Source organism: Oncorhynchus clarkii, unplaced genomic scaffold (assembly GCF_045791955.1).
Source record: "Oncorhynchus clarkii lewisi isolate Uvic-CL-2024 unplaced genomic scaffold, UVic_Ocla_1.0 unplaced_contig_3570_pilon_pilon, whole genome shotgun sequence".
NCBI classification, from domain to species: domain Eukaryota; kingdom Metazoa; phylum Chordata; class Actinopteri; order Salmoniformes; family Salmonidae; genus Oncorhynchus; species Oncorhynchus clarkii.
The window spans coordinates 85,667-110,230 of NW_027260970.1; the positions used below are offsets into that span (position 1 = coordinate 85,667).

A 24,564-nucleotide genomic window follows, 5' to 3' on the forward strand; every position below is an offset into this window, starting at 1 on the left:
AGAACAGAGGCAGCAACAACAACAAAAAGATGATCGAAAAGACAAGGAACGAGGAAGAACCAAAACAGCATAAACACAGAAAACAGGGTCTCCATTCCCCCAGTATGCCTGTATTAAACAGGGATGGTGCACACAGACACACAGTGAAGGACCAATTCCAACTCATGTCAGTCAGAAACTAGTGTATCACATTGTCTAAGGGTGACTGACCACACTTGGGGTAAATCAGTAGTCATGGACACAGAACACTTTTTTTTTTCTTCCATTCTTAGGGTTCATTCTGTTATTAAAACAGGTGCTTCACTATGCTGTGGAACAAAGCAGACTGGACACGATACTTCGCACGTGCATTTGACTACGTGTGCATGAGCCAGTGCGCCCCCCCCCCCCCCACCCTCCCCCTATTACTTGCCTGTTTTGGAGAGGCGTCCGGTGCTCTTGCTGCTGGCTGAGCTGTCTCCTCTGATGAGGACAGAGATGCTGCTGAAGCTGCTGGCCTTGGTCATGGTCGGCCTCAGGTTACGGTTGGAGCTGTCTGAATCAGTGCTGCTCCACGGCCGGGCATCACAGTTCTTGGGGTCATTCTCAGAGCTGCTCTGTCTACTGCTGGCTGACCGCCCGTCCCCTAGTCTGAGGAAACAAGGAATGGGTGGATATGTGTGTGTGTGTGTGTGTGTGTGTGTGTGTGAGTGAGTGAGTGTGAGAGAGAGAGAGAGATCTGTGACAGAAAGGAAGTACCTGAAGAGTTGCCGCCTCTGTTGTGTGCTGATACAAGCCTCTTCATCAGGGCTCCTGCATGGGGAGATGACCATGCAACATTATCAAAGGGTATCGAATCCACGTTGGACCAACCAGACGAGCCGTCCACGTTGGACCAGCCAGTCAAACCCCGTCCACGTTGGACCAGCCAGTCAAACCCGTCCACGTTGAACCAGCCAGTCAAACCGGCCACGTTGGACCAGCCAGTCAAACCGTCCACGTTGGACCAGCCAGTCAAACCGTCCACGTTGGACCAGCCAGACAAACCCCGTCCACGTTGGACCAGCCAGACAAACCCCGTCCACATTGGACCAGCCAGACGAGCCGTCCACGTTGGACCAGCCAGTCAAACCGTCCACGTTGGACCAGCCAGTCAAACCGTCCACGTTGGACCAGCCAGTCAAACCGTCCACGTTGGACCAGCCAGTCAAACCGTCCACGTTGGACCAGCCAGTCAAACCGTCCACGTTGGACCAGCCAGTCAAACCGTCCACGTTGGACCAGCCAGTCAAACCGTCCACGTTGGACCAGCCAGTCAAACCGTCCACGTTGGACCAGCCAGTCAAACCGTCCACGTTGGACCAGCCAGTCAAACCGTCCACGTTGGACCAGCCAGTCAAACCGTCCACGTTGGACCAGCCAGTCAAACCGTCCACGTTGGACCAGCCAGTCAAACCGTCCACGTTGGACCAGCCAGTCAAACCGTCCACGTTGGACCAGCCAGTCAAACCGTCCACGTTGGACCAGCCAGTCAAACCGGCCACGTTGGACCAGCCAGTCAAACCGGCCACGTTGGACCAGCCAGTCAAACCGGCCACGTTGGACCAGCCAGTCAAACCGGCCACGTTGGACCAGCCAGACAAACCGGCCACGTTGGACCAGCCAGACAAACCGTCCACGTTGGACCAGCCAGACAAGCCGTCCACGTTGAACCAGCCAGACAAACCGTCCACGTTGGACCAGCCAGACAAACCGTCCACGTTGAACCAGCCAGACAAACCGTCCACGTTGAACCAGCCAGACAAACCGTCCACGTTGAACCAGCCAGACAAACCGTCCACGTTGAACCAGCCAGACAAACCGTCCACGTTGGACCAGCCAGACAAACCGTCCACGTTGGACCAGCCAGACAAACCGTCCACGTTGAACCAGCCAGTCAAACCGTCCACGTTGAACCAGCCAGTCAAACCGTCCACGTTGGACCAGCCAGTCAAACCGTCCACGTTGGACCAGCCAGTCAAACCGTCCACATTGAACCAGCCAGACAAATGTTGTAAGTGTCAAATTAAACTGATATGTGAATGATATTTACCTTCCATCTAGATGGAAATGATCTCCCTGTGGAAAAAAAAAATACATCTATTTGAATGTCTTACTTAATGTCATTTGCAGTCCATAAAGCCTATCCATATTTTACTTCATAATAAACACAAATGCATCATTAATCTAAATTGATTAGCCAAAATCTCACATCTGGTGCAAATATCCTGTCCCTGGCTCTCTGATAGTCTTCCTCCCTCTCCTCGATAGATTTGCTCCTCCTGTCGTCTTTCAGGCGCATTCGTATCTGCAAGCACATGCACAACTTAGCCTAGCCAGCAGCTTCCGCACAGCTCAGCCTAGCCAGCAGCTTCCGCACAACTTAGCCTAGCCAGCAGCTTCCGCACAGCTTAGCCTAGCCAGCAGCTTCCGCACAGCTTAGCCTAGCCAGCAGCTTCCGCACAGCTTAGCCTAGCCAGCAGCTTCCGCACAGCTTAGCTTAGCCTAGCCAGAAGCACCAGATTGTCACCCTCTCAAAGACATATCGCTGAGGATGCATCCCAAATGGAACACTATTCCCTATATACTTTACTTCTGTTGACCAGGGCCCATAGGGCACTATATAGAGAATAGGGACACAACGTGACATTTGATTGGAACACAGAAACGGCCTACCATGCCGTCTTCCCGGTCGAAGCTGGCGTTGTCTCTTTTGAGAATGTAGCGTTTTTGGAAATCATCCGTTTTGTCGTCTTTTATGTGTTCTGAGAATTTTTGATCTGGTCTGTGGAAGACAATTTACATTGCTGGAAGTTTAGAGAAGTGGGGGGGGGGGGAAACCTACACCAAATACATACTTTCTACTTTCAAAGCAATTTGATGTATTTAAGCTTCATAGAATGTAATAAAATGTATTATTGTGGTTTAGTAATAATGTATTTTAAAATGTTTTAAAACTGACTGGTATCAACTGAAAAACATACATTCTTGTATTGCTAGTTTTGTTGATGATGACAGACTTCCCAGTGGGGTCAACATTGTGATCCATGCCAAAGTAGGCAGCCACTCGATGTAGCAGCATTCTATGGTACGAAGTCATGGGAGGGAATTTCCTCTTCTGGCTTCTAGGAAACACAAGAGCTGAATGAGCTTCACTGAAAGGCTAAAATAATACAACTATAGAATTGAATTCAAATAAAATTGCATTAACTATAAATTAATAAAAATACATTAAATCAATCAATAAATGTATTTATTAAATATCTTACTCATTATTACTGATAAAATCCAGAATGTCCTGCTCCAACTTCAACAGCATCATTCTGTCTCTGGGGTTGTTCTTTAGAGTGTTGACCAGGAACACATGCAGGTCTATTCCAGTAGAGTCTGTGTAGTCCTGGCTGGAATCTAGACACAAGAGGACCAGGTAGTGTGTAGATTGATGAGGGGAAAAAACAATTAAATTCATTTTAGAATAAGGTTGTAACAAAAGTGGGAAAAAGTCCAAGGGGTCTGAATACTTTCCGAATGCACTAATTGGGCTTACGTTTACAATGGTCATATATAATATATTCATATTCAACGGGTGTTGTGCATTAGTAAATAAAAAAATTGGTTATTGTGCGCTCTGGCACACTCCAACGTGAGTGCTCTGAAACCGGGAGTAGACAGCCAGAGTGAATTTACGAACGCACCCATAGTCTCCTAGGATTCTATTCTATTCTATTAGATTTCTCAGAGAGCTCCATGTTCCGGAATCAGTTGATTAGTTCTCTAGACTAAAGCTCACAACATGTCTCCAAGGTCCTGTATTGTAACACACAACCGTGTCTGTCTGTCTGAAAGGCAGCGATGGCCATTATATTTTCTCTCACTATTTTCAACACAAAGATAATCAACCTCTCCGCCAATTCTCCCACACACCTCTTGACAGCATTTTCCTGGACATCTTCTCTGGTTTCTCCACATTCTCTTTCTCCTCCTTGGCAGACAGCTCCTCCTTATCAAAGGACTGGGATATCTGGATGTGAATTTGAAGAGTAAGAAATAAAAGCTTCAGTGGTAGCTACTAGCAATATCCCCATGATTAAGTCTGTATCCTAAATGGCAGCCTATTCCCTATGGGCCCTGGTCAAAAGTAGTGCACTACATACAGTGAGGGGGAAAAAGTATTTGATCCCCTGATGATTTTGTACGTTTGCCCACTGACAGAGAAATGATCAGTCTATAATTTTAATGGTAGGTTTCTTTGAACAGTGAGAGACAGAATAACAATAAAATCCAGAAAAACACAGGTCAAAAATGTTAGAAAATGATTTGCATTTTAATGAGGGAAATAAGTATTTGACCCTCTGCAAAACATGACTTAGTACTTGTGGCAAAACCCTTGTTGGCATTCAGAGGTCAGACGTTTCTTGTAGTTGGCCACCAGGTTTGCACACATCTCAGGAGGGATTTTGTCCCACTCCTCTTTGCAGATCTTCTCCAAGTCATTAAGGTTTCGAGGCTGACGTTTGGCAACTCGAACCTTCAGCCCCCTCCACAGATGTTCTATGGGATTAAGGTCTGGAGACTGGCTAGGCCACTCCAGGACCTTAATGTGCTTCTTCTTGAGCCACTCCTTTGTTGCCTTGGCCGTGTGTTTTGGGTGATTGTCATGCTGGAATACCTATCCACGACCCATTTTCAATGCCCTGGCTGAGGGAAGGAGGTTCTCACCCAAGATTTGACGATACATGGCCCCGTCCATCGTCCCTTTGACGCGGTGAAGTAGTCCTGTCCCCTTAGCGGAAAAACACCCCCAAAGCATAATGTTTCCACCTCCATGTTTGACGGTGGGGATGGTGTTCTTGGGGTCACAGGCAGCATTCCTCCTCCCCCAAACACGGCGAGTTGAGTTGATGCCAAAGAGCTCCATTTTAGTCTCATCTGACCACAACACTTTCACCCAGTTGTCCTCTGAATCATTCAGATGTTCATTGGCAAACTTCAGATGGGCAAGTATATGTGCTTTCTTGAGCAGGGGGACCTTGTGGGCGCTGCAGGATTTCAGTCCCTCACGGCGTAGTGTGTTACCAATTGTTTTCTTGGTGACTATGGTTCCAGCTGCCTTGAGATCATTGACAAGATCCTCCCGTGTAGTTCTGGGCTGATTCCTCACCGTTCTCATGATCATTGCAACTCCACGAGGTGAGATCTTGCATGGAGCCCCAGGCCGAGGGAGATTGACAGTTCTTTTGTGTTTCTTCCATTTGCGAATAATCGCACCAACTGTTGTCACCTTCTCACCAAGCTGCTTGGCGATAGTCTTGTAGCCCATTCCAGCCTTGTGTAGGTCTACAATCTTGTCCCTGACATCCTTGGAGAGCTCTTTGGTCTTGGCCATGGTGGAGAGTTTGGAATCTGATTGATTGATTGCTTCTGTGGACAGGCGTCTTTTATACAGGTAACAAACTGAGATTAGGAGCACTCCCTTTAAGAGTGTGTGCTAATCTCAGCTCGTTACCTGTATAAAAGACACCTGGGAGACAGAAATCTTTTTGATTGAGAGGGGGTCCAATACTTATTTCCCTCAATAAATTGCAAATCAATTTCTAACTTTTTTGACCTGCGTTTTTCTGGATTTTTTTGTTGTTATTCTGTCTCTCACTGTTCAAATAAACCCACCATTAAAATTAGACTGATAATTTCTTTGCCAGTGGGCAAACATACAAAATCAGCAGGGGATCAAATACTTTCCCCCCTCATTGTAGGGAATAGGGTGCCATATGAGAAGTACACTAAAATTAAAATAGACAGAATTAATTAGCATGTCACATTAAGAACTTGCATCTAATTATCCACACAATCGCACACCTGGTTTGAAGTTAATGAAAACATATTTAAGGGTTTAACATGTTTAGCTTGTGAAAACAAGTACACGTCGACCGACCTCATTTTAAAAAACCATCCGATTTACTACGAGAGCACCGTTTTCATTACCAATACCAGCTCAGCTAAAACCCTGTGCTGCACAGAGTGATAAACCTTCCTCCTCTACGTACGATAATCACCTCGGCAATTACATCACAACGATTAACATCGTTTTATTTCATCTTTAAAACACCTGAAAATCATACATCATTTTGACATTACAGTGATGTGACTAAACAAACACTAACAGTACATGGACCTACAGAGGAGTGAATACTGAGAGTCAAATATAGATCTGCTTTATGTTGGGGGAAGAGAATACATCCAATAGAAAGCCTGTCTCACCTTCTACACCTTCACATCCATCAATAGAAAGCCTGTCTCACCTTCCACACCTTCACATCCATCCAATAGAAAGCCTGTCTCACCTTCCACACCTTCACATCCATCCAATAGAAAGCCTGTCTCATCTTCCACACCTTCACATCCATCCAATAGAAAGCCTGTCTCACCTTCCACACATTAACATCAATAATTTCCTTTATTGTACCACAAGAAAGAACTCCCTTTGGAAGACTTGTTGTAAGACAAGCATAGAAATACAATAACTAGAATGGGGGGGAAGCCCCTCATATCACAGCCACTTGACACACGCTTTAATTATATTTTATAATGGTGGCAGGTAGCCTAGTGGTTAAGAGCAGTGGGCCAGTAAAGGTCGCCGGTTCAAATCCCCGAGCTGACGAGGTGAAAAAATGTGTTGATGTGCCCTTGCCCTAACCCCCTAATTGTGCCTGTAAGTCGCTCTGGATAAGAGTCTGCTAAATTACTAAAATATGAATTGTTAAATGTCTAAGGCTTAGCGAGCATGGAGAATATAACAACCATTTGACAGTACTGACTTGAATGAAAATGTACATTCCTATCATTCCAGTTGTGTGTGTTTCAAGGCCTTCTCAGGATCCCAGCCTTGACCTTGGTTTAACCCCACTACTCATCTTAATCTCTGCTGCGCTTCATTCCCTGCTCTGATTCACTATTCAACACTAGTAGAAAAGGCAGAGAGGAGCTAAAAGCTGAACAGCACACTGAAACTCCGCCTGCGACCTAAATGATACCCTATTCCCTTTATAGGGCACTACTTTTGACCAGGGCCCAGAGGGAATAGGGTGCCATTTGGAACACATATTCAGAGTGCTGGCTGCAAGACGCTTAAATTAAATACCACTTCAGGATAGAGGCAACTGGGTAAAGAAGTTAGGAGCCAGTGGTTTCTGGAAGGTAGATATAATGTTTACATTAGTGATATAATGGTAGCCTAGCGGTTAGAGCGTTGGGCCAGTAACCAAAAGGTTGGTAGATCAAATCCCCCAGCTGACAAGGTACAAATCTGTCCTGCCCCTGAACAAGGCAGTTAACCCACTGTTCCTAGGCCGTCATTGTAAATAAGAATTTGTTCTCAACTGACTTGCCTAGTTAAATAAAGGTAAGAAAAATAAGATATCCTCTGCCTCTCAGGGAGGCTTTGCTGTAGTTATTCAGCACAACTGGTTAACAAAATAACTAATATTACTACAGGAACGCAACAAAGAAAGAGATGTGAGGAAGGGAGCGTCAGTGGAGAGACGGCGAATGAGAGAGCGGAAGACAGAAAGAGGAGAAAAAGAGGGAGGAAGAAGAGAAAGATAGATAAGAGTGAAGAGTGAAAGAGGACTGAATAGAACTCAGAGGGAGGGGGTTAAATCTCACTAGTTCAAGGAAGTCTATCCATTTAAACACCCAGTCAGGGTTTCCTAGTAACCGGTTTCACAGCAAGGACAATGCATCTTTACAGAGAAGTAGAATCATTTCATTTCTCGTCTACACCAAGGAAACATCTCCACTCAAGGAGAAATAATTGGTATAAAAAAATTGCAACTTAACATAGAAAGACAACCACCCCCCCCAAAATAACCTATATAACTTCAAACACCATTAGCCAAGGACATGTTTGAGTGGTGCTGACAGACAAAGGAATGGGTTGGAGGAAGCCTGACATCATAGTGACAACCTTACTATTCAATTATATCAATCCACAGGACTCCATGTTCTGACACGTGAAAATACAATCTTCTCGAAGATGGATGTGAGTAATACAGGACACACACACCGCAGGTACACACACACACCCAACGGCTGGTGGTGGAGAACACCCTCGTGGTTTTGATGAAGTTAGTGCTGACTGGATGAAACGCCAGGCCCTCAGAGGCCCTCTAGCTTCTGGCTCGTGTGTGTGTCCGGTGAGAAGGCAGAGTGACGTTTGTGAAATGAGCCACAGCTAATGTGGTAGAAGGAGTCGTCTGGGGGTTTACCCAGAGGTGTGTGTCTAAAGGTTTACTCAGAGGTGTGTGTGTGTGTGACTAAAGGTTTACCCAGAGGTGTGTGTGTGTGTCTAAAGGTTTACCCAAAGAGGTGTGTGTGTGTGTCTAAAGGTTTACCCAGAGAGGTGTGTGTGTGTGTCTAAAGGTTTACTCAGAGGTGTGTGTGTGTGTGACTAAAGGTTTACCCAGAGGTGTGTGTGTGTGTCTAAAGGTTTACCCAGAGAGGTGTGTGTGTGTGTGTCTAAAGGTTTACCCAGAGGTGTGTGTGTGTGTGTGTGTGTGTGTGTGTGTCTAAAGGTTTACCCAGAGAGGTGTGTGTGTGTGTGTGTGTGTGTGTGTGTGTCTAAAGGTTTACCTGAGGATCTGGTGTCAGCTGGTGTGCAGTTAGAAAGGGAGGAGAGGACTCTTCACAGACAGCCAGGCTCCGTACTAACTTTACCTTGGCCCTGGACTGAGGGAGAGTACAGTATATTGACAACGGTTAAAAATATATTCCTTTAGATGACGTGCGTTGATCATATCAAAACGCGAACCGACCAAGTAAAAATACAAACCAAGACGTAAAGGCCAGCAAGCACCAAGCAATCACGACCAACAGACCATGTTCAGACCTCAAAATGACTTGGGTGAATCCAATATCCATGCATGTAACTAACGTGATGGTTAGCAAACACCAAGCAATCACGACCAACAGACCATGTTCAGACCTCAAAATGACTTGGGTGAATCCAATATCCATGCATGTAACTAACGTGATGGTTAGCAAACACCAAGCAATCACGACCAACAGACCATGTTCAGACCTCAAAATGACTTGGGTGAATCCAATATCCATGCATGTAACTAACGTGATGGTTAGCAAGCACCAAGCAATCACGACCAACAGACCATGTTCAGACCTCAAAATGACTTGGGTGAATCCAATCCAATCCAATACAATCCATGCATGCAACTAACGTGATGGTTAGCAAACACGTAAATAAGTCAGTTTAAACATCTGAACATCATGCAAATGAAGATAAATAATACTAACGCACCACCACAAGTCGGGATGTTTTTAAAGGGATGACTTAAATCACGTGTCAGACTCATTCCACGGGATGTTTTTAAAGGGATGACTTAAATCACGTGTCAGACTCATTCCACGGGATGTTTTTAAAGGGATGACTTAAATCACGTGTCAAATCACGGGATGTTTTTAAAGGGATGACTTAAATCACGTATCAGACTCATTCCACGGGATGTTTTTTAAAGGGATGACTTAAATCACGTGTCAGACTCATTCCACGGGATGTTTTTAAAGGGATGACATAAATCACGTGTCAGACTCATTCCACGGAGGGCAGAGTGTCTGCAGGTCCCTTGTACTCGATTGATAAATGAAGGTTACTAATTAGTAAAAAAAAAACTGCACTCACCTGGTTGTCTAGGTCTTAACTGAAAGGACAAACCCCAAACCCTCTGACACTAGGGCCTCCACGGAATGAGTATGAACCCCCCTGTTCACTACATCACAAGAACCAAGTCAACAGCAGGCAAATATATAATAAGACATATGGGATAAATCCGTCTTCTCAGCAGAAACACCTGAGATAAAATGATAATGTTGCCAGGCAGACTGTACCTTAGAGCCCCTCACCGACTGGCCAGCTGATACAGGAGACGGCTGCTGTACCAAACGGTCCACAAAAAGGAGGAGTTTAGCTAACAAGACTACAAGGTTAATGAATATCGTGGTCCAGAACAACAGGAAGGCTGAATACATACGTACATACATGTTGGATGTCAACGTGCATCCTACTAAAGAGATCGGCCAATCAATATAGGCATGTGACAAAACACGAGGAGCAGCCCTTTATGGACCAAGATGAATTCTCACCCTCGTGATTCAAACACCTTCCTGTCTGAGAAATTAGATCCAGAGTCTGAATACTATGTATATTAAAATGTATTTTCTCTCTGACCCAGTTTCACATCCCTCTCTCTGACCCAGTTTCACATCCCTCTCTCTGACCCAGTTTCACACCCCTCTTCTCTGACCCAGTTTCACATCCCCTCTCTCTGACCCAGTTTCACACCATCCCTCTCTCTCTGACCCAGTTTCACACATCCCTCTCTCTCAGACCCAGTTTCACATCCCTCTCTCTCAGACCCAGTTTCACATCTCTCTCAGACCCAGTTTCACATCCCTCTCTCTCAGACCCAGTTTCACATCCCTCTCTCTCAGACCCAGTTTCACATCCCTCTCTCTCCCTCTCTCTCAGACCCAGTTTCACATCCCTCTTCTCAGACCCAGTTTCACCCCCTCTCTCAGACCCAGTTTCACATCCCCCTCTCTCAGACCCAGTTTCACATCCCCCTCTCTCAGACCCAGTTTCACATCCCCCTCTCTCAGACCCAGTTTCACAGTTTCACATCCCCCTCTCTCAGACCCAGTTTCACATCCCCCTCTCTCAGACCCAGTTTCACATCTCTCTCTCAGACCCAGTTTCACATCTCTCTCTCAGACCCAGTTTCACATCTCTCTCTCAGACCATTTTCCTGTCATGTAGACTAGAGCAAAGAGAAGTGTTCTCAGTTTGAAGAGGAGCAGGAAGCAGCGGGGGACGACATCTCAATGCCTCTGCTCTTCGTGTGTGTGTGTGTGTGTGTGTGTGTGTGTGTGTGTTCGAGAGCGTGTGTGTGTGTACAGGGAGAGGTCCTAGAGAGTCAGAGACGAAAGCTGAGTCTGATTTAGACAGAACGGCTGGCAGGCTCCATGCTCCACTCGGGCTGCTGCTGAGACACCGTCTGTACACACACACACACACTCCCCCTCTTCTCCTGGCCCCGTCCTCTAAAACCAACCAGAGGACAGTTCCTTTCCCCACTGCGCTGGAGGGTCAGATAACATTAATGAAATAAAGATGGAAATGGACCATTTCCAGGCATGTGTATGACCCTTAGAGACAGTGAGTGGCGCGCACGTGTGTGTGTGTGTGAGAGACAGTAGGTGTGAACGCACCAGTAGATCAGATAATTGAACAGGGCAGAAAGGAAAGGGACAAAGAGAGAGGAGAGAGAAGGAAACGCTGACGTCTGCACTACAAGGTACCTGGCCTGAGAAAGAGAACGTGGCAGGGGCAGATGGTGGCAAAGTCACAGAGGAGAGACACACAGAGAAGTGCACCCCCCTCCCTCTCTCCCCCCCATCCGGCACCCATTCAGTCTCTCTCTCAGGGTGACACACAGGAAGTTTGTAGATAAGCCAGGATTTGAGATCCAGATTATCTGTCTTCTTCAGTCTGGCTGGGGCGCCAGCCACCGACCACTTTCACTTCTCCTGCTTCCCATTTATACTGCTGCCTGTCAACATTACCTCCAACCCAGACACAATACTCTCTCTGCTGCCTGTCAACATTACCTCCAACCCAGAGACAATACTCTCTCTGCTGCCTGTCAACATTACCTCCAACCCAGAGACAATACTCTCTCTGCTGCCTGTCAACATTACCTCCAACCCAGAGACAATACCCTCTGCTGCCTGTCAACATTACCTCCAACCCAGAGACAATACCCTCTGCTGCCTGTCAACATTACCTCCAACCCAGAGACAATACCCTCTGCTGCCTGTCAACATTACCTCCAACCCAGAGACAATACCCTCTGCTGCCTGTCAACATTACCTCCAACCCAGAGACAATACTCTCTCTGCTGCCTGTCAACATTACCTCCAACCCAGAGACAATACTCTCTCTGCTGCCTGTCAACATTACCTCCAACCCAGAGACAATACTCTCTCTGCTGCCTGTCAACATTACCTCCAACCCAGAGACAATACTCTCTCTGCTGCCTGTCAACATTACCTCCAACCCAGAGACAATACTCTCTCTGCTGCCTGTCAACATTACCTCCAACCCAGAGACAATACCCTCTGCTGCCTGTCAACATTACCTCCAACCCAGAGACAATACCCTCTGCTGCCTGTCAACATTACCTCCAACCCAGAGACAATACTCTCTCTGCTGCCTGTCAACATTACCTCCAACCCAGAGACAATACCCTCTCTGCTGCCTGTCAACATTACCTCCAACCCAGAGACAATACTCTCTCTGCTGCCTGTCAACATTACCTCCAACCCAGAGACAATACTCTCTCTGCTGCCTGTCAACATTACCTCCAACCCAGAGACAATACTCTCTCTGCTGCCTGTCAACATTACCTCCAACCCAGAGACAATACCCTCTGCTGCCTGTCAACATTACCTCCAACCCAGAGACAATACCCTCTGCTGCCTGTCAACATTACCTCCAACCCAGAGACAATACCCTCTGCTGCCTGTCAACATTACCTCCAACCCAGAGACAATACCCTCTGCTGCCTGTCAACATTACCTCCAACCCAGAGACAATACTCTCTCTGCTGCCTGTCAACATTACCTCCAACCCAGAGACAATACCCTCTGCTGCCTGTCAACATTACCTCCAACCCAGAGACAATACCCTCTGCTGCCTGTCAACATTACCTCCAACCCAGAGACAATACCCTCTGCTGCCTGTCAACATTACCTCCAACCCAGAGACAATACCCTCTGCTGCCTGTCAACATTACCTCCAACCCAGAGACAATACCCTCTCTGCTGCCTGTCAACATTACCTCCAACCCAGAGACAAAGAAACATTTTGCTGCACTGCATCAGCACATCTTCTTCCACCAACTTGTTTTAGCTGTTACATTAGAGTGTTTTAATGACTGATCCTGAGCTCAATCACATTACCATAGTTAAATTATATTACCATATTTACATTGTTGGTAAAACATGTTCAAATTGTGTCTGTGATAGAATGGAAAAGTGATCTTCTCATTGGTCCACACTAAAAGGCTATATAATGGAAAAGTGATCTTCTCATTGGTCCACACTAAAAGGCTATATAATGGAAAAGTGATCTTCTCATTGGTCCACACTAAAAGGCTATATAATGGAAAAGTGATCTTCTCATTGGTCCACACTAAAAGGCTATATAATGGAAAAGTGATCTTCTCATTGGTCCACACTAAAAGGCTATATAATGGAAAAGTGATCTTCTCATTGGTCCACACTAAAAGGCTATATAATGGAAAAGTGATCTTCTCATTGGTCCACACTAAAAGGCTATATAATGGAAAAGTGATCTTCTCATTGGTCCACACTAAAAGGCTCTGTTTATGTTTACACCGGGGTGTTTACCTGTGATGTTTCCCTCTTGTTGTCACAGCAGCTTCCGTCTTGGTGACCGGTGGCATTGTGTTCCGGCACCAGGCTCCCAGCCGGTTTGGGTTTGTCCTTCACACTGTTCCGTCTGCTGTCTGCTCCTAATGTTGTGGTGCCGGTCCAGTCTGCTGCCTCCAGCTCCACTCCAGCCTCACAAACCTTCATGGTGTCAGTCCTACTGATGTCCTTTACAGTAACAGGATCAGACATCCTCATCAGACGCACAGCTTACAGAGAGTCTCTATACAGCACTGCTGTTACTGGGGTCCTGGAGATGGAGAAAGAGACAGACGATGGAGAGACACTGGGATTTTACTAATCAAAATGCTAATCATTTTCCATTAGAGCTACATCAAAAGACATCTTACACCTACAGTCAGAGAAGAGAGAGAGAAAACATGGGCATTGAAATATCATGCATTTACAGAGAGAAAACATGGGCATTGAAATATCATGCATTTACAGAGAACAGAGAGAAAATATGGGCTAAAGAGACATATTGTAAAAGTCTATTAGTTAGAACATCTGAAATCGAATGACTACTGTAATGGGGCTAATGCAGGGACAGTGACAGTGGTTTTTGGTAATAATGTGGCCTAATTATGCAGCAAGTGTCTCTTGCAGTAGCATAGAGAAGAGGGATGGGGAGGGTTAGGGAAGGAGATATCATAGAGGAGACATCCTAGAGAGAAGAGGGAAGGAGACATCATAGAGAGGAGAAGAGGGAAGGAGACATCATAGAGAGGAGAAATCCTAGAGGAGAAGAGGGAAGGAGACATCATAGAGAGAAGAGGGAAGGAGACATCATAGAGAGAAGAGGGTTAGGGAAAGAGACATCTGGTTTATGAGAGCTGTGATTAATGATTTTAATTAGAGGTTGAGAGGCCCCATCTGATTCAGTCTCTGACATTAACACTGTGGCTCTGTGCCTCTGTCTCAATTTAACTTTCCTTGATTCCTTCTCAAACCCCATGACGGAGAAGGTCAGAGGGGAGTGACCAATTCATTTTGAGGATAGAAGAATCCAAGAAAGACGCATCGAGAAAGAGCCTGTGAGACAGCCCGTACTATTGGAGGACAGAGCTTGTGGCTATAGAAAAATACCACCGTGGATTTCAGAATGTTCAGAGTGCCTCCGTGACCCCACGGCCCTCTCTATAGGCAGTTATCAATACAACGCCCCAATGCAGTGTGGAACGTTCCATTTGACTGCTGATGGGCAAGGAGACCACCAGCTCCTCTAAACCATTGACAACTGTGTGCCGTTTAAGGGCTTGTTAAATAAATCTAACGATTTGGTTTCAATATCATCCCCTCTTGAAGAGCAGTCAGGACTACACATTTCCCAAAATTCCACATTTAGTTTCAGAGTTACACAGCAAGGAACTGCATGCTTTTCATTATCTGTAAGTTCAGCAATTGATGATGTAATTTCAGATAGGTGAAGGTAGCATTTTACTAGAGAACAGTAGGCTGGCTACCCAGGGAAAAGTACTGGAGAACAGTAGGCTGGCTACCCAGAGAAAAGTACTGGAGAGCAGTAGGCTGGCTACCCAGAGAAAAGTACTGGAGAGCAGTAGGCTGGCTACCCAGAGAAAAGTACTGGAGAGCAGTAGGCTGGCTACCCAGAGAAAAGTACTAGAGAGCAGTAGGCTGGCTACCCAGAGAAAAGTACTGGAGAGCAGTAGGCTGGCTACCCAGAGAAAAGTACTGGAGAGCAGTAGGCTGGCTACCCAGAGAAAAGTACTGGAGAGCAGTAGGCTGGCTACCCAGAGAAAAGTACTGGAGAGCAGTAGGCTGGCTACCCAGGGAAAAGTACTGGATAACAGTAGGCTGGCTACCCAGAGAAAAGTACTGGAGAGCAGTAGGCTGGCTACCCAGAGAAAAGTACTGGAGAGCAGTAGGCTGGCTACCCAGAGAAAAGTACTGGAGAGCAGTAGGCTGGCTACCCAGAGAAAAGTACTTGAGAGCAGTAGGCTGGCTACCCAGAGAAAAGTACTGGAGAGCAGTAGGCTGGCTACCCAGAGAAAAGTACTGGAGAGCAGTAGGCTGGCTACCCAGAGAAAAGTACTGGATAACAGTAGGCTGGCTACCCAGAGAAAAGTACTGGAGAACAGTAGGCTGGCTACCCAGAGAAAAGTACTGGAGAACAGTAGGCTGGCTACCCAGAGAAAAGTACTGGAGAGCAGTAGGCTGGCTACCCAGAGAAAAGTACTGGAGAACAGTAGCCTCACATCAGTCAAAGCACAAACTGCTGATAGATGAGAATTCACAAACGGCCATTCTGAGTGAAGAAGTGCAACTGAAGAACGAAATCAGTCTGATGCCGAGCAGACATTACAATAAGAAGTATTGTAGATCTACATTTACAAAACACAGGAAGTGTTATCTTTCTGCATTAGGGCGACACCTAAGATTAACTTGCTCGTTATCTAAGTACGTGGCTGAATGAATAACGTCACGGTGCATCATATTGTGTGAGCTTTCTGCTGTGTTTGAGGTGTCAAAGCCCGTTGAATGAGTTATCTGTACAGCTGCCACTGCAGCTTGATTTCTTCCTCTCCGTTCTGGGCCGTCTGCTTCTCCACATCTCCTCAGAACAGCGCGGGCCCGTTGCCCTAGCGACGCCACACAGACCGTGTCCTTCAGACAAGCATGCCGTCAAAACTTTGTGTCTCTCGCTCACATTCGCTTGTAAAATGTCTAAACTCAAACATATCATTTCGGTAGCTCCTACCTCCACATGTATAACTTTATGAGCTGCATTGCCTGCCTTCGCAATTAGTTTATTTTCGTTTGCACTCGTTAGCATATTTTGCTAGCAATATTTTGCTGTTACTTGTGCTAATTTTGTTGTTATTCTGCTAATAGACGCCCAATGGGCTTCTTTGCATTTTTGTGTACTAAGCCAGTAGTACCCTGAATCCCGGTGTGAGAGAAGAACGGTATGAGGATGACAATCTGGAAACCGCCCAACCCTACTATAGATATTCCAATACAGCCATCTAGTTTATCCCCTGAATGGTAACTTGTTAACTCGCCATAGACGTCATTTGTTGTTAGGCAACTAGCCAATTTGACGTGGTCCCTCAGTCAATGTCGTCTATCAGCAGCAATCCTGATTAAACCCTTATTAACAATGTTGAAAGGGGATAGATAGTGTTAGCCAACTTCACTAGATAGACCTGGGTTGGTGGGAGAAAAACGACATTAGGTCTACCGGTAGCTAGCAATGTAAACATTATCATCAGGTAGCTAGCGCTGTAAACATTATCATCAGGTAGCTAGCGATGTAAACATTATCATCAGGTAGCTAGCGATGTAAACATTATCATCAGGTAGCTAGCGCTGTAAACATTATCATCAGGTAGCTAGCGATGTAAACATTATCATCAGGTAGCTAGAAAAGTAAATATCAGATAACAGTACATCGGCGAATTCGCCTTTCTGCTGCTTGACAGGCAGAGCCCACAAAGGATGGGAAATGAACCTAAAACCACTCGTATTAGGCAAGTACAGTGGGGCAAAAAAGTTTAGTCAGCCACCAATTGTGCAAGTTCTCCCACTTAAAAAGATGAGGCCTGTAATTTTCATCATAGGTACACTTCAACTATGACAGACAAAATGAGAATTTTTTTTCTCCAGAAAATCACATTGTGGGATTTTTTTAATGAATTTATTTGCAAATTATGGTGGAAAATAAGTATTTGGTCAATAACAAAAGTTTGCTGGGCAACACGGACTTTCAACTCCCTACAAAGATTTTCTATGGGGTTGAGATCTGGAGACTGGCTAGGCCACTCCAGGACCTTGAAATGCTTCTTACGAAGCCACTCCGTTGTCCGGGCGGTGTGTTTGGGATCATTGTCATGCTGAAAGACCCATCCACGTTTCATCTTCAATGCCCTTGCTGATGGAAGGAGGTTTTCACTCAAAATCTCACGATACATGGCCCCATTCATTCTTTCCTTTCCACGGATCAGTCGTCCTGGTCCCTTTGCAGAAAAACAGCCCCAAAGCTTGATCTTTCCACCCCCATGCTTCACAGTAGGTATGGTGTTCTTTGGATGCAACTCAGCATTCGTTGTCCTCCAAACACGACGAGTTGAGTTTTTACCAAAAAGTTATATTTTGGTTTCATCTGATCATATGACATTCTCCCAATCTTCTTCTGGATCATCCAAATGCTCTCTAGCAAACTTCAGACGGGCCTGGACATGTGTCCCCCTGCTTAAGCCAGTACGTCTGGCACTGCAGGATTTGAGTCCCTGGTGGCGTAGTGTGTTACTGATGGTAGGCTTTGTTACTTTGGTCCCAGCTCTCTACAGGTCATTCAGTAGGTCCCGCCGTGTGGTTCTGGGATTTTTGCTCACCGTTCTTGTGATCATTTTGACACCACGGGGTGAGATCTTGCGTGGAGCCCCAGATCGAGGGAGATTATCAGTGGTCTTGTATGTCTTCCATTTCCTAATAATTGCTCCCACAGTTGATTTCTTCAAACCAAGCTGCTTACCTATTGCAGATTCAGTCTTCCCAGCCTGGTGCAGGTCTACAATTTTGTTTCTGGTGTCCTTTGACAGCTCTTTGGTCTTGGCCATAGTGGAGTTTGGAGTGTGACTGTTTGAGGTTGTGGACAGGTGTCTTTTATACTGATAGCAAGTTCAAACAGGTGCCATTAATACAGGTAACGAGTGGAGGACAGAGGAGCCTCTTAAAGAAGAAGTTACAGGTCTGTGAGAGCCAGAAATATTGCTTGTTTGTAGATGACCAAATACTTATTTTCCACCATAATTTGCAAATAAATTCATTAAAAATCCTACAATGTGATTTTCTGGATTTTTTTTCTTCTCATTTTGTCTGTCATAGTTGAAGTGTACCTATGATGAACATTACAGGCCTCTCTCATCTTTTTAAGTGGGAGAACTTGCACAATTGGTGGCTGACTAAATACTTTTTTGCCCCACTGTAAATTTCACTTATTTTAGATCACTCAAATCCAATTAATGGTGGCCAATATTGAGCGATTGTGAGTTAAATGACCAGTTGATGTTTACTGATGAAAAGCATGCAGTTCCTTGCTGTAGAACTCTGATAGAGATAAACATGGAATAATGGGATGTGCTGTTCTGACTCTGCTCTTTAAGAGGTGCTGATATTACAACCAAATAGTTCATATATTTAACAATCCCTTGAAAACGGCACCTTACCTGTCCACAATTGTAATCAGTAACGTAGGTTTTGGATTACCCAAACTCCGTAACGTAATCGGATTATTTTCTGTTACTTTTGGATTACTTCCCCTTCATTTGTTTCATTTGTCCATTGTTGACAAAATGTTTTGTATATAAGCAATACAATTTCAAGATACAGAAGTTCCAAAATACAGAAAAATAGCAGGAATGATGTAAAACGCATCACACCGGCTTTTAGAAAAGGATCCATCAAACACATCTGGTGTGTCATCATAGTGGTCTCTGATTGGTCATCATCTGGTGTGTCATCATAGTGGTCTCTGATTAGTGGTCATCAACTGGTGTGTCATCATAGTGGTCTCTGACTGGTGATCAGACTCTCTCAGGTGAAACAAACTGAAACACCTTTTTTCAATGGTGAATTGAATGTCACTGAGAAACCGAAAGGTGTCTAAATGCATTTCTTTCTCTCACAAACACCCGTTCTGAATTTTAAAGTAATCTAGTTTTTCAAAAGTATGTAATCTGATTACAATATTTTAGCTGGTATTGTAATTGATTAAAAAAAACTTGTAAATCAGATTACATGTACTCAAACCTGCTCCTCTCACACCCATATTTAAACACGCTCTTCAATAACTAAATGTATGTTGTTCTTTTGTTCTGCAGTGTGCAGTGCTATTTTAGTTATTTTACTGTCTGAGAGGCAGATCAAAAATGGTCATCTTGAAGAGAAATAACTAAAAACACCAGGCTGGTCCACATCTATTAAGTTATTCCAGCACACAAATGGAATCTTTTCTACTCAAGTACAGCATTGCTGATTTGTAATATCTGTCAGTCTCTCGACTGGAGTGATGTCAACGCTGTTTTTAATTTCCCCCCGGCCCCCCAATGGCCTATGCACCTTACGGGTAGCTACTTACTGGGAGCTGCTGGGCCTGTGGTGGTGACGTCCTGCAGGGGGTGAGAAGGCTCTGAGGGTAGCTACTTACTGGGAGCTGCTGGGCCTGTGGTGGTGACGTCCTGCAGGGGGTGAGAAGGCTCTGAGGGTAGCTACTTACTGGGAGCTGCTGGGCCTGTGGTGGTGACGTCCTGCAGGGGGTGAGAAGGCTCTGAGGGTAGCTACTTACTGGGAGCTGCTGGGCCTGTGGTGGTGACGTCCTGCAGGGGGTGAGAAGGCTCTGAGGGTAGCTACTTACTGGGAGCTGCTGGGCCTGTGGTGATGACGTCCTGCAGGGGGTGAGAAGGCTCTGAGGGTAGCTACTTACTGGGAGCTGCTGGGCCTGTGGTGGTGACGTCCTGCAGGGGGTGAGAAGGCTCTGAGGGCAGCAGTCCTGCGCCACCGCTGGTTTGTCACTGTAACGTCTCGTGCTGCTGGGCCTGTCGCTAACTCTGAGGGAGAGTCCCATGTCCTTAGCACCAGCTCGGAGTCTCTGGTGTCCAGATCTGAATGGCCTCGGTGGCACTGCCCTCCAAGCTGCTCATGGCCATCACAGACCTGTCACAGGGAGAAAAGAAAGAGGTCAGGGGGGTCAGGACCCTTAGAGAACACTGATGGAACGGGGTTATAGGTCGCTGACAGTGACAGGGCTGACATGGACAGACAGAGTCCAGGGGATATCACGTGTGTGAGTGGGAGAGAGAAAAATGGGGAGAGAGAGAGAGAGAGAAAGAGACAGAAAGCGATATTGTGGCTGTGCATGCCTATGTATAAAACAGGTTTCATCCATCAGAGCCATTGGGTGCATGGAGGGTCGTGTTAAACCCACTCTGTCGTGCCAGTTATGTAAAACAGAGCAGCTTTACATATTCAGGAATAACAGCCGTGAAAAACAGAAGATAACACTATCAAAACCCTGATATTTAGAATACCAACTTTGGAGAGGACACTGACAGACATGTCATTTCCCACATGGACGCTTCACATAGAAGGTAACAGACGGGCTGTAACAGATTCTCCATCTTCAGTCAGAAGGGCTGTAACAGATTCTCCATCTTCAGTCAGAAGGGCTGTAACAGATTCTCAATCTTCAGTCAGACGGGCTGTAACAGATTCTCCATCTTCAGTCAGAAGGGCTGTAACAGATTCTACATCTTCAGTCAGAAGGGCTGTAACAGATTCTCCATCTTCAGTCAGAAGGGCTGTAACAGATTCCCCATCTTCAGTCAGAAGGGCTGTAACAGATTCTCCATCTTCAGTCAGAAGGGCTGTAACAGATTCTCCATCTTCAGTCAGAAGGGCTCTACATCTTCCCCCATGTTCTTCCACTCCAACCTTCCTCCTAGTCCCAGAGCCCAGTGCCATCTACCGGGCAGAGCGCCCGCCACAGTAGCTCTCTCTGGCAACCAGTAGGCAGTCCTGTCTCCACACAGTCCCGTCTCCTCCTAGTCCCAGAGCCCAGTGCCATCTACCGGGCAGAGCGCCCGCCACAGTAGCTCTCTCTGGCAACCAGTAGGCAGTCCTGTCTCCACACAGTCCCGTCTCCTCCTAGTCCCAGAGCCATCTATCGGGCAGAGCGCCCGCCACAGTAGCTCTCTCTGGCAACAAGTAGGCAGTCCCGTCTCCTCCTAGTCCCAGAGCCCAGTGCCATCTACCGGGCAGAGCGCCCGCCACAGTAAGCTCTCTCTGGCTCTCTCTGGAAACCAGTAGGCAGTCCCGTCTCCTCCTAGTCCCAGAGCCCAGTGCCATCTACCGGGCAGAGCGCACAGTAGCTCTCTCTGGCAACCAGTAGGCAGTCCCGTCTCCACACAGTCTCGTCTCCACACAGTCCCGTCGGGCCAGTGGGAAGCAGACCCATGCATGCTGCCAGATAAGTGGTGGATTCCTGCTCACTTATTAATCCTTTTTCACCTCACCATACCATACCGCACCATACCCCACCCCACCCTACCCCACCCTACCTCATCATACCTTGCTGTGTATGCAGATCCTGGTTTGACAGTAAACTGCAGACACTACTAGACCAAAGGTAACCTCCAGTCTGGCAGTCAGCAGCAACACAAAGAGGTGTGGAACTTCACATGACTACAGACTACAGTCAGCCCTACTAGCTGGTGACACCAGTAAAACTCAACCAACCAGACAGACAGCAAGAGAGATTCTGGCCCCAGACACAAGCTGCATTAGGAGTCAGAGCTGTGCTGCACAGACAGGGAGGAACAGCAGGGCTGAGCTAGCCGCTGAGTTCAGGAGATCAATGTCAGTGTCAGTTCTGTGTCAGGGACAGTCTGTGTGACACACGGGGGAGTTGGTGTCAGGGACAGGGGGGCTTAATGCATGCAGATGGAACGCAGTGTGACACACACACACACGAATAAACACTGGCAGGCAAACAGACCAGAAGTCTTCACGTACCCAAGGAAACACACACACACAGCCCAGTAGAATCCTCTGGGTCTCCTGTTACTGAGCAGCTCCTCTGTATTTGACAACAGACTCTGAGACTCTGAGTTGATCTGAGTGGTTGAACCGTAAAGAGCCTCTTCACAGTCCCTTTATCTCCATTCCCCACGGTACAAACACACCCATACTGCCTGCCTGTAGAAGTGGTGAATAAGTGCCTAAGCCTTTTTCCACGCTACACTTTTCTGCCCATGAAAATGTGTTCTCAAAAACCCACAATGAGGTCAAAAGGGCACAGCCACTCTGCCAGACAGGGGAATGGGAGCTAACTAATCATATGCCGGCTGTAAATGGACCACTCAATGACAATTATGTTAGCACAGCGAATAGGAAATTGCTCCTGTGGAATGCACAAGAGGCCATTCTGATTGCACGCACAGACAGGGCGGTACACACTAGGCTTGGGCGGTACCCCGCCCAAGTGCTGGGGGGAAAGCAGGGGGGAGCAAGCGAGGGGAGAGACTCTCCCTCCCAGACTGTGTGTAGGAGGATGGAACAATACAAGAGCAGAGAAAAGCAGCCAAAGCCATCCATCCAGCCATCCATCCATCCATCCAGCCCTCCATCCCTCCATCCATCCATCCCTCCATCCATCCATCCATCCCTCCCTCCATCCCTCCATCCATCCATCCAACATACTGTGTAGCCAACAGACAGACACATCCATGAGGCGGTCTTCTCCAGCTCTACAGTCACACAGAAAACAACAGAGGAAAAAGCATAGAAAGATCTAATGCATTGGGCAACCAACCATCACTTCCCAGGAATAGTAATACTGTTTACTTTAAGCCTAATAAAAGACATTGATAATCAGTGTGTTGAACAGGGTAAATAAGCCCGTACCCCGGGTCAAAGCCACGTCTGATAATAAGGAGAGTTATTGATTAGAGAGAGCTGATGATCATTGAGACTTAAGCCCTCGGGGGTATAAAGAGTAGACTAAAAGGTATTCATTTCGTCACTCAGCCTCAATTACAGGTAAATGTGCTTAACAAGTCACATAAGTTGCATGGACTCACTGTGAGTGAAATAAGTGTTTAACGTGATTTTTTGAATGACCGTCTCCTCTCTGTACCCCACACATACCAATAATTGTAAGGTCCCTCAGTCGAACAGTGAATTTCAAACACAGATTCAACCACAAAAACCAAGGAGATTTTCCAATGCCTCTCAAACCAGGGCAAATAAAAGCAGACATTGCATATCCCTTTGAGCACGTTGAAGTTACTAATTACACTTTGGATGATGTATCAACACACCCCGTCTCGACAAAGACACAGGCGTCCTTCCTAAGCCAATTGCCGGAGAGGAAGGACACCGCTCTGGGTTTTCACCATGAGGACAATGGCTACTTTAAAACAGGTACAGAGTTTAATGGCTGTGACAGGAGAAAACTGAGGATGGATCAACAACATTATAGTTACTCTACAATACTAACCTAAATGACAGAGTGAAAAACAAATACTAAACATGCATCCTATTTGCAACAACGCAGTAAAATAGTACTGCAAAAAAAATAGACAAAGCAATTAACTGTTTGTCCTGAATACAAAGTGTTATGTTTAGGGCAAATAGTGGTGGCTGCATCATGTTATGGGTTTGCTTGTAATCGTTAAGGACTGGGGAGTTATTTAGGATTTTTTTTTAAAGAGCTAAGCACAGGAAAAATCCTAGAGGAAAACCTGGTTTAGTCTGGTTTCTCTCAGTGGAGATTAATTCACCTTTCAGCAGGACAATAACCTAAAACAAGTTGACTCAAATCTATGGCAAGACCTGAAAATGGTTGTCTAGCAATGACAAACAACTAATTTGACAGAGCTTGAAGAATTATGAAAATATATCTATTTATATAAATGGGCAAATGTTGCACAAACCAGGTGTGGAAAGCTCTTGGAGACTTACACAGAAAGACACACAGCCGTAATCGCTACCAAAAGGTACTTCTACAAAGTAATGACTCTGGGTGTGTGAATACTTACATATTTCAGTATTTTATTTACAATAAATTAACTAACATTCCTAAAAACATATTTTCATTGTCATTATGGGGGTATAGTGTAGATGGGTGAGATAAATTATATTTTATCCATTTTGAATTCCGTCTGGAACAAAATGTGGAATAAGTCAAGGGGTATGAATACTTTCTGAAGGCTCTGTACATCACACTAGTGGAGTCAGTCATTAAAAACCCATTTGTAATAACAGAAACACCTGCAGAAACAATATACAGAGGAGCAGAAATGCAAGCTGTGCAGAGACAACGCAACACAAGCCTCTTAATGGCTTATATATATGGTCATTAGTGCGCTGATGAAAGAAAGCCACGCCAAGACACAACGGTAATCAGAACACAGCCCCTGTTCACCAACACATTGCAGTGTTTCCCCTAGGATTTTTTTCAGCAGCGGTGGCAGTGTGAAGACATTTGGGGAATTTTAGATTCTC

At 45.9% G+C, this 24,564-nt stretch overlaps 1 protein-coding gene across 2 annotated transcripts in view; it reads right to left on the reverse strand.

The window, feature by feature from the left end:
• LOC139402723 (R3H domain-containing protein 1-like) overlaps nucleotides 1–24,564 on the reverse strand; it is a 44,916-nt gene that overhangs the window by 18,803 nt on the left and 1,549 nt on the right. The window contains exons 2-13 of one of the 2 annotated variants that reach the window (XM_071146624.1): nucleotides 19,916–20,214; nucleotides 13,498–13,789; nucleotides 9,916–9,960; nucleotides 8,647–8,742; nucleotides 3,943–4,039; nucleotides 3,288–3,426; nucleotides 3,003–3,143; nucleotides 2,695–2,803; nucleotides 2,231–2,326; nucleotides 2,072–2,097; nucleotides 739–792; nucleotides 413–630 (exon numbers count right to left, since the gene is read on the reverse strand). In XM_071146624.1, the coding sequence (XP_071002725.1) occupies nucleotides 413–630; nucleotides 739–792; nucleotides 2,072–2,097; nucleotides 2,231–2,326; nucleotides 2,695–2,803; nucleotides 3,003–3,143; nucleotides 3,288–3,426; nucleotides 3,943–4,039; nucleotides 8,647–8,742; nucleotides 9,916–9,960; nucleotides 13,498–13,737 (1,261 nt within the window). In that variant the 5' untranslated portion in view covers nucleotides 13,738–13,789; nucleotides 19,916–20,214. Of the gene's footprint in view, nucleotides 1–412; nucleotides 631–738; nucleotides 793–2,071; nucleotides 2,098–2,230; nucleotides 2,327–2,694; nucleotides 2,804–3,002; nucleotides 3,144–3,287; nucleotides 3,427–3,942; nucleotides 4,040–8,646; nucleotides 8,743–9,915; nucleotides 9,961–13,497; nucleotides 13,790–19,639; nucleotides 19,765–19,915; nucleotides 20,215–24,564 lie in introns of those variants that run through there. The other variant, XM_071146623.1, reaches the window with a different exon arrangement.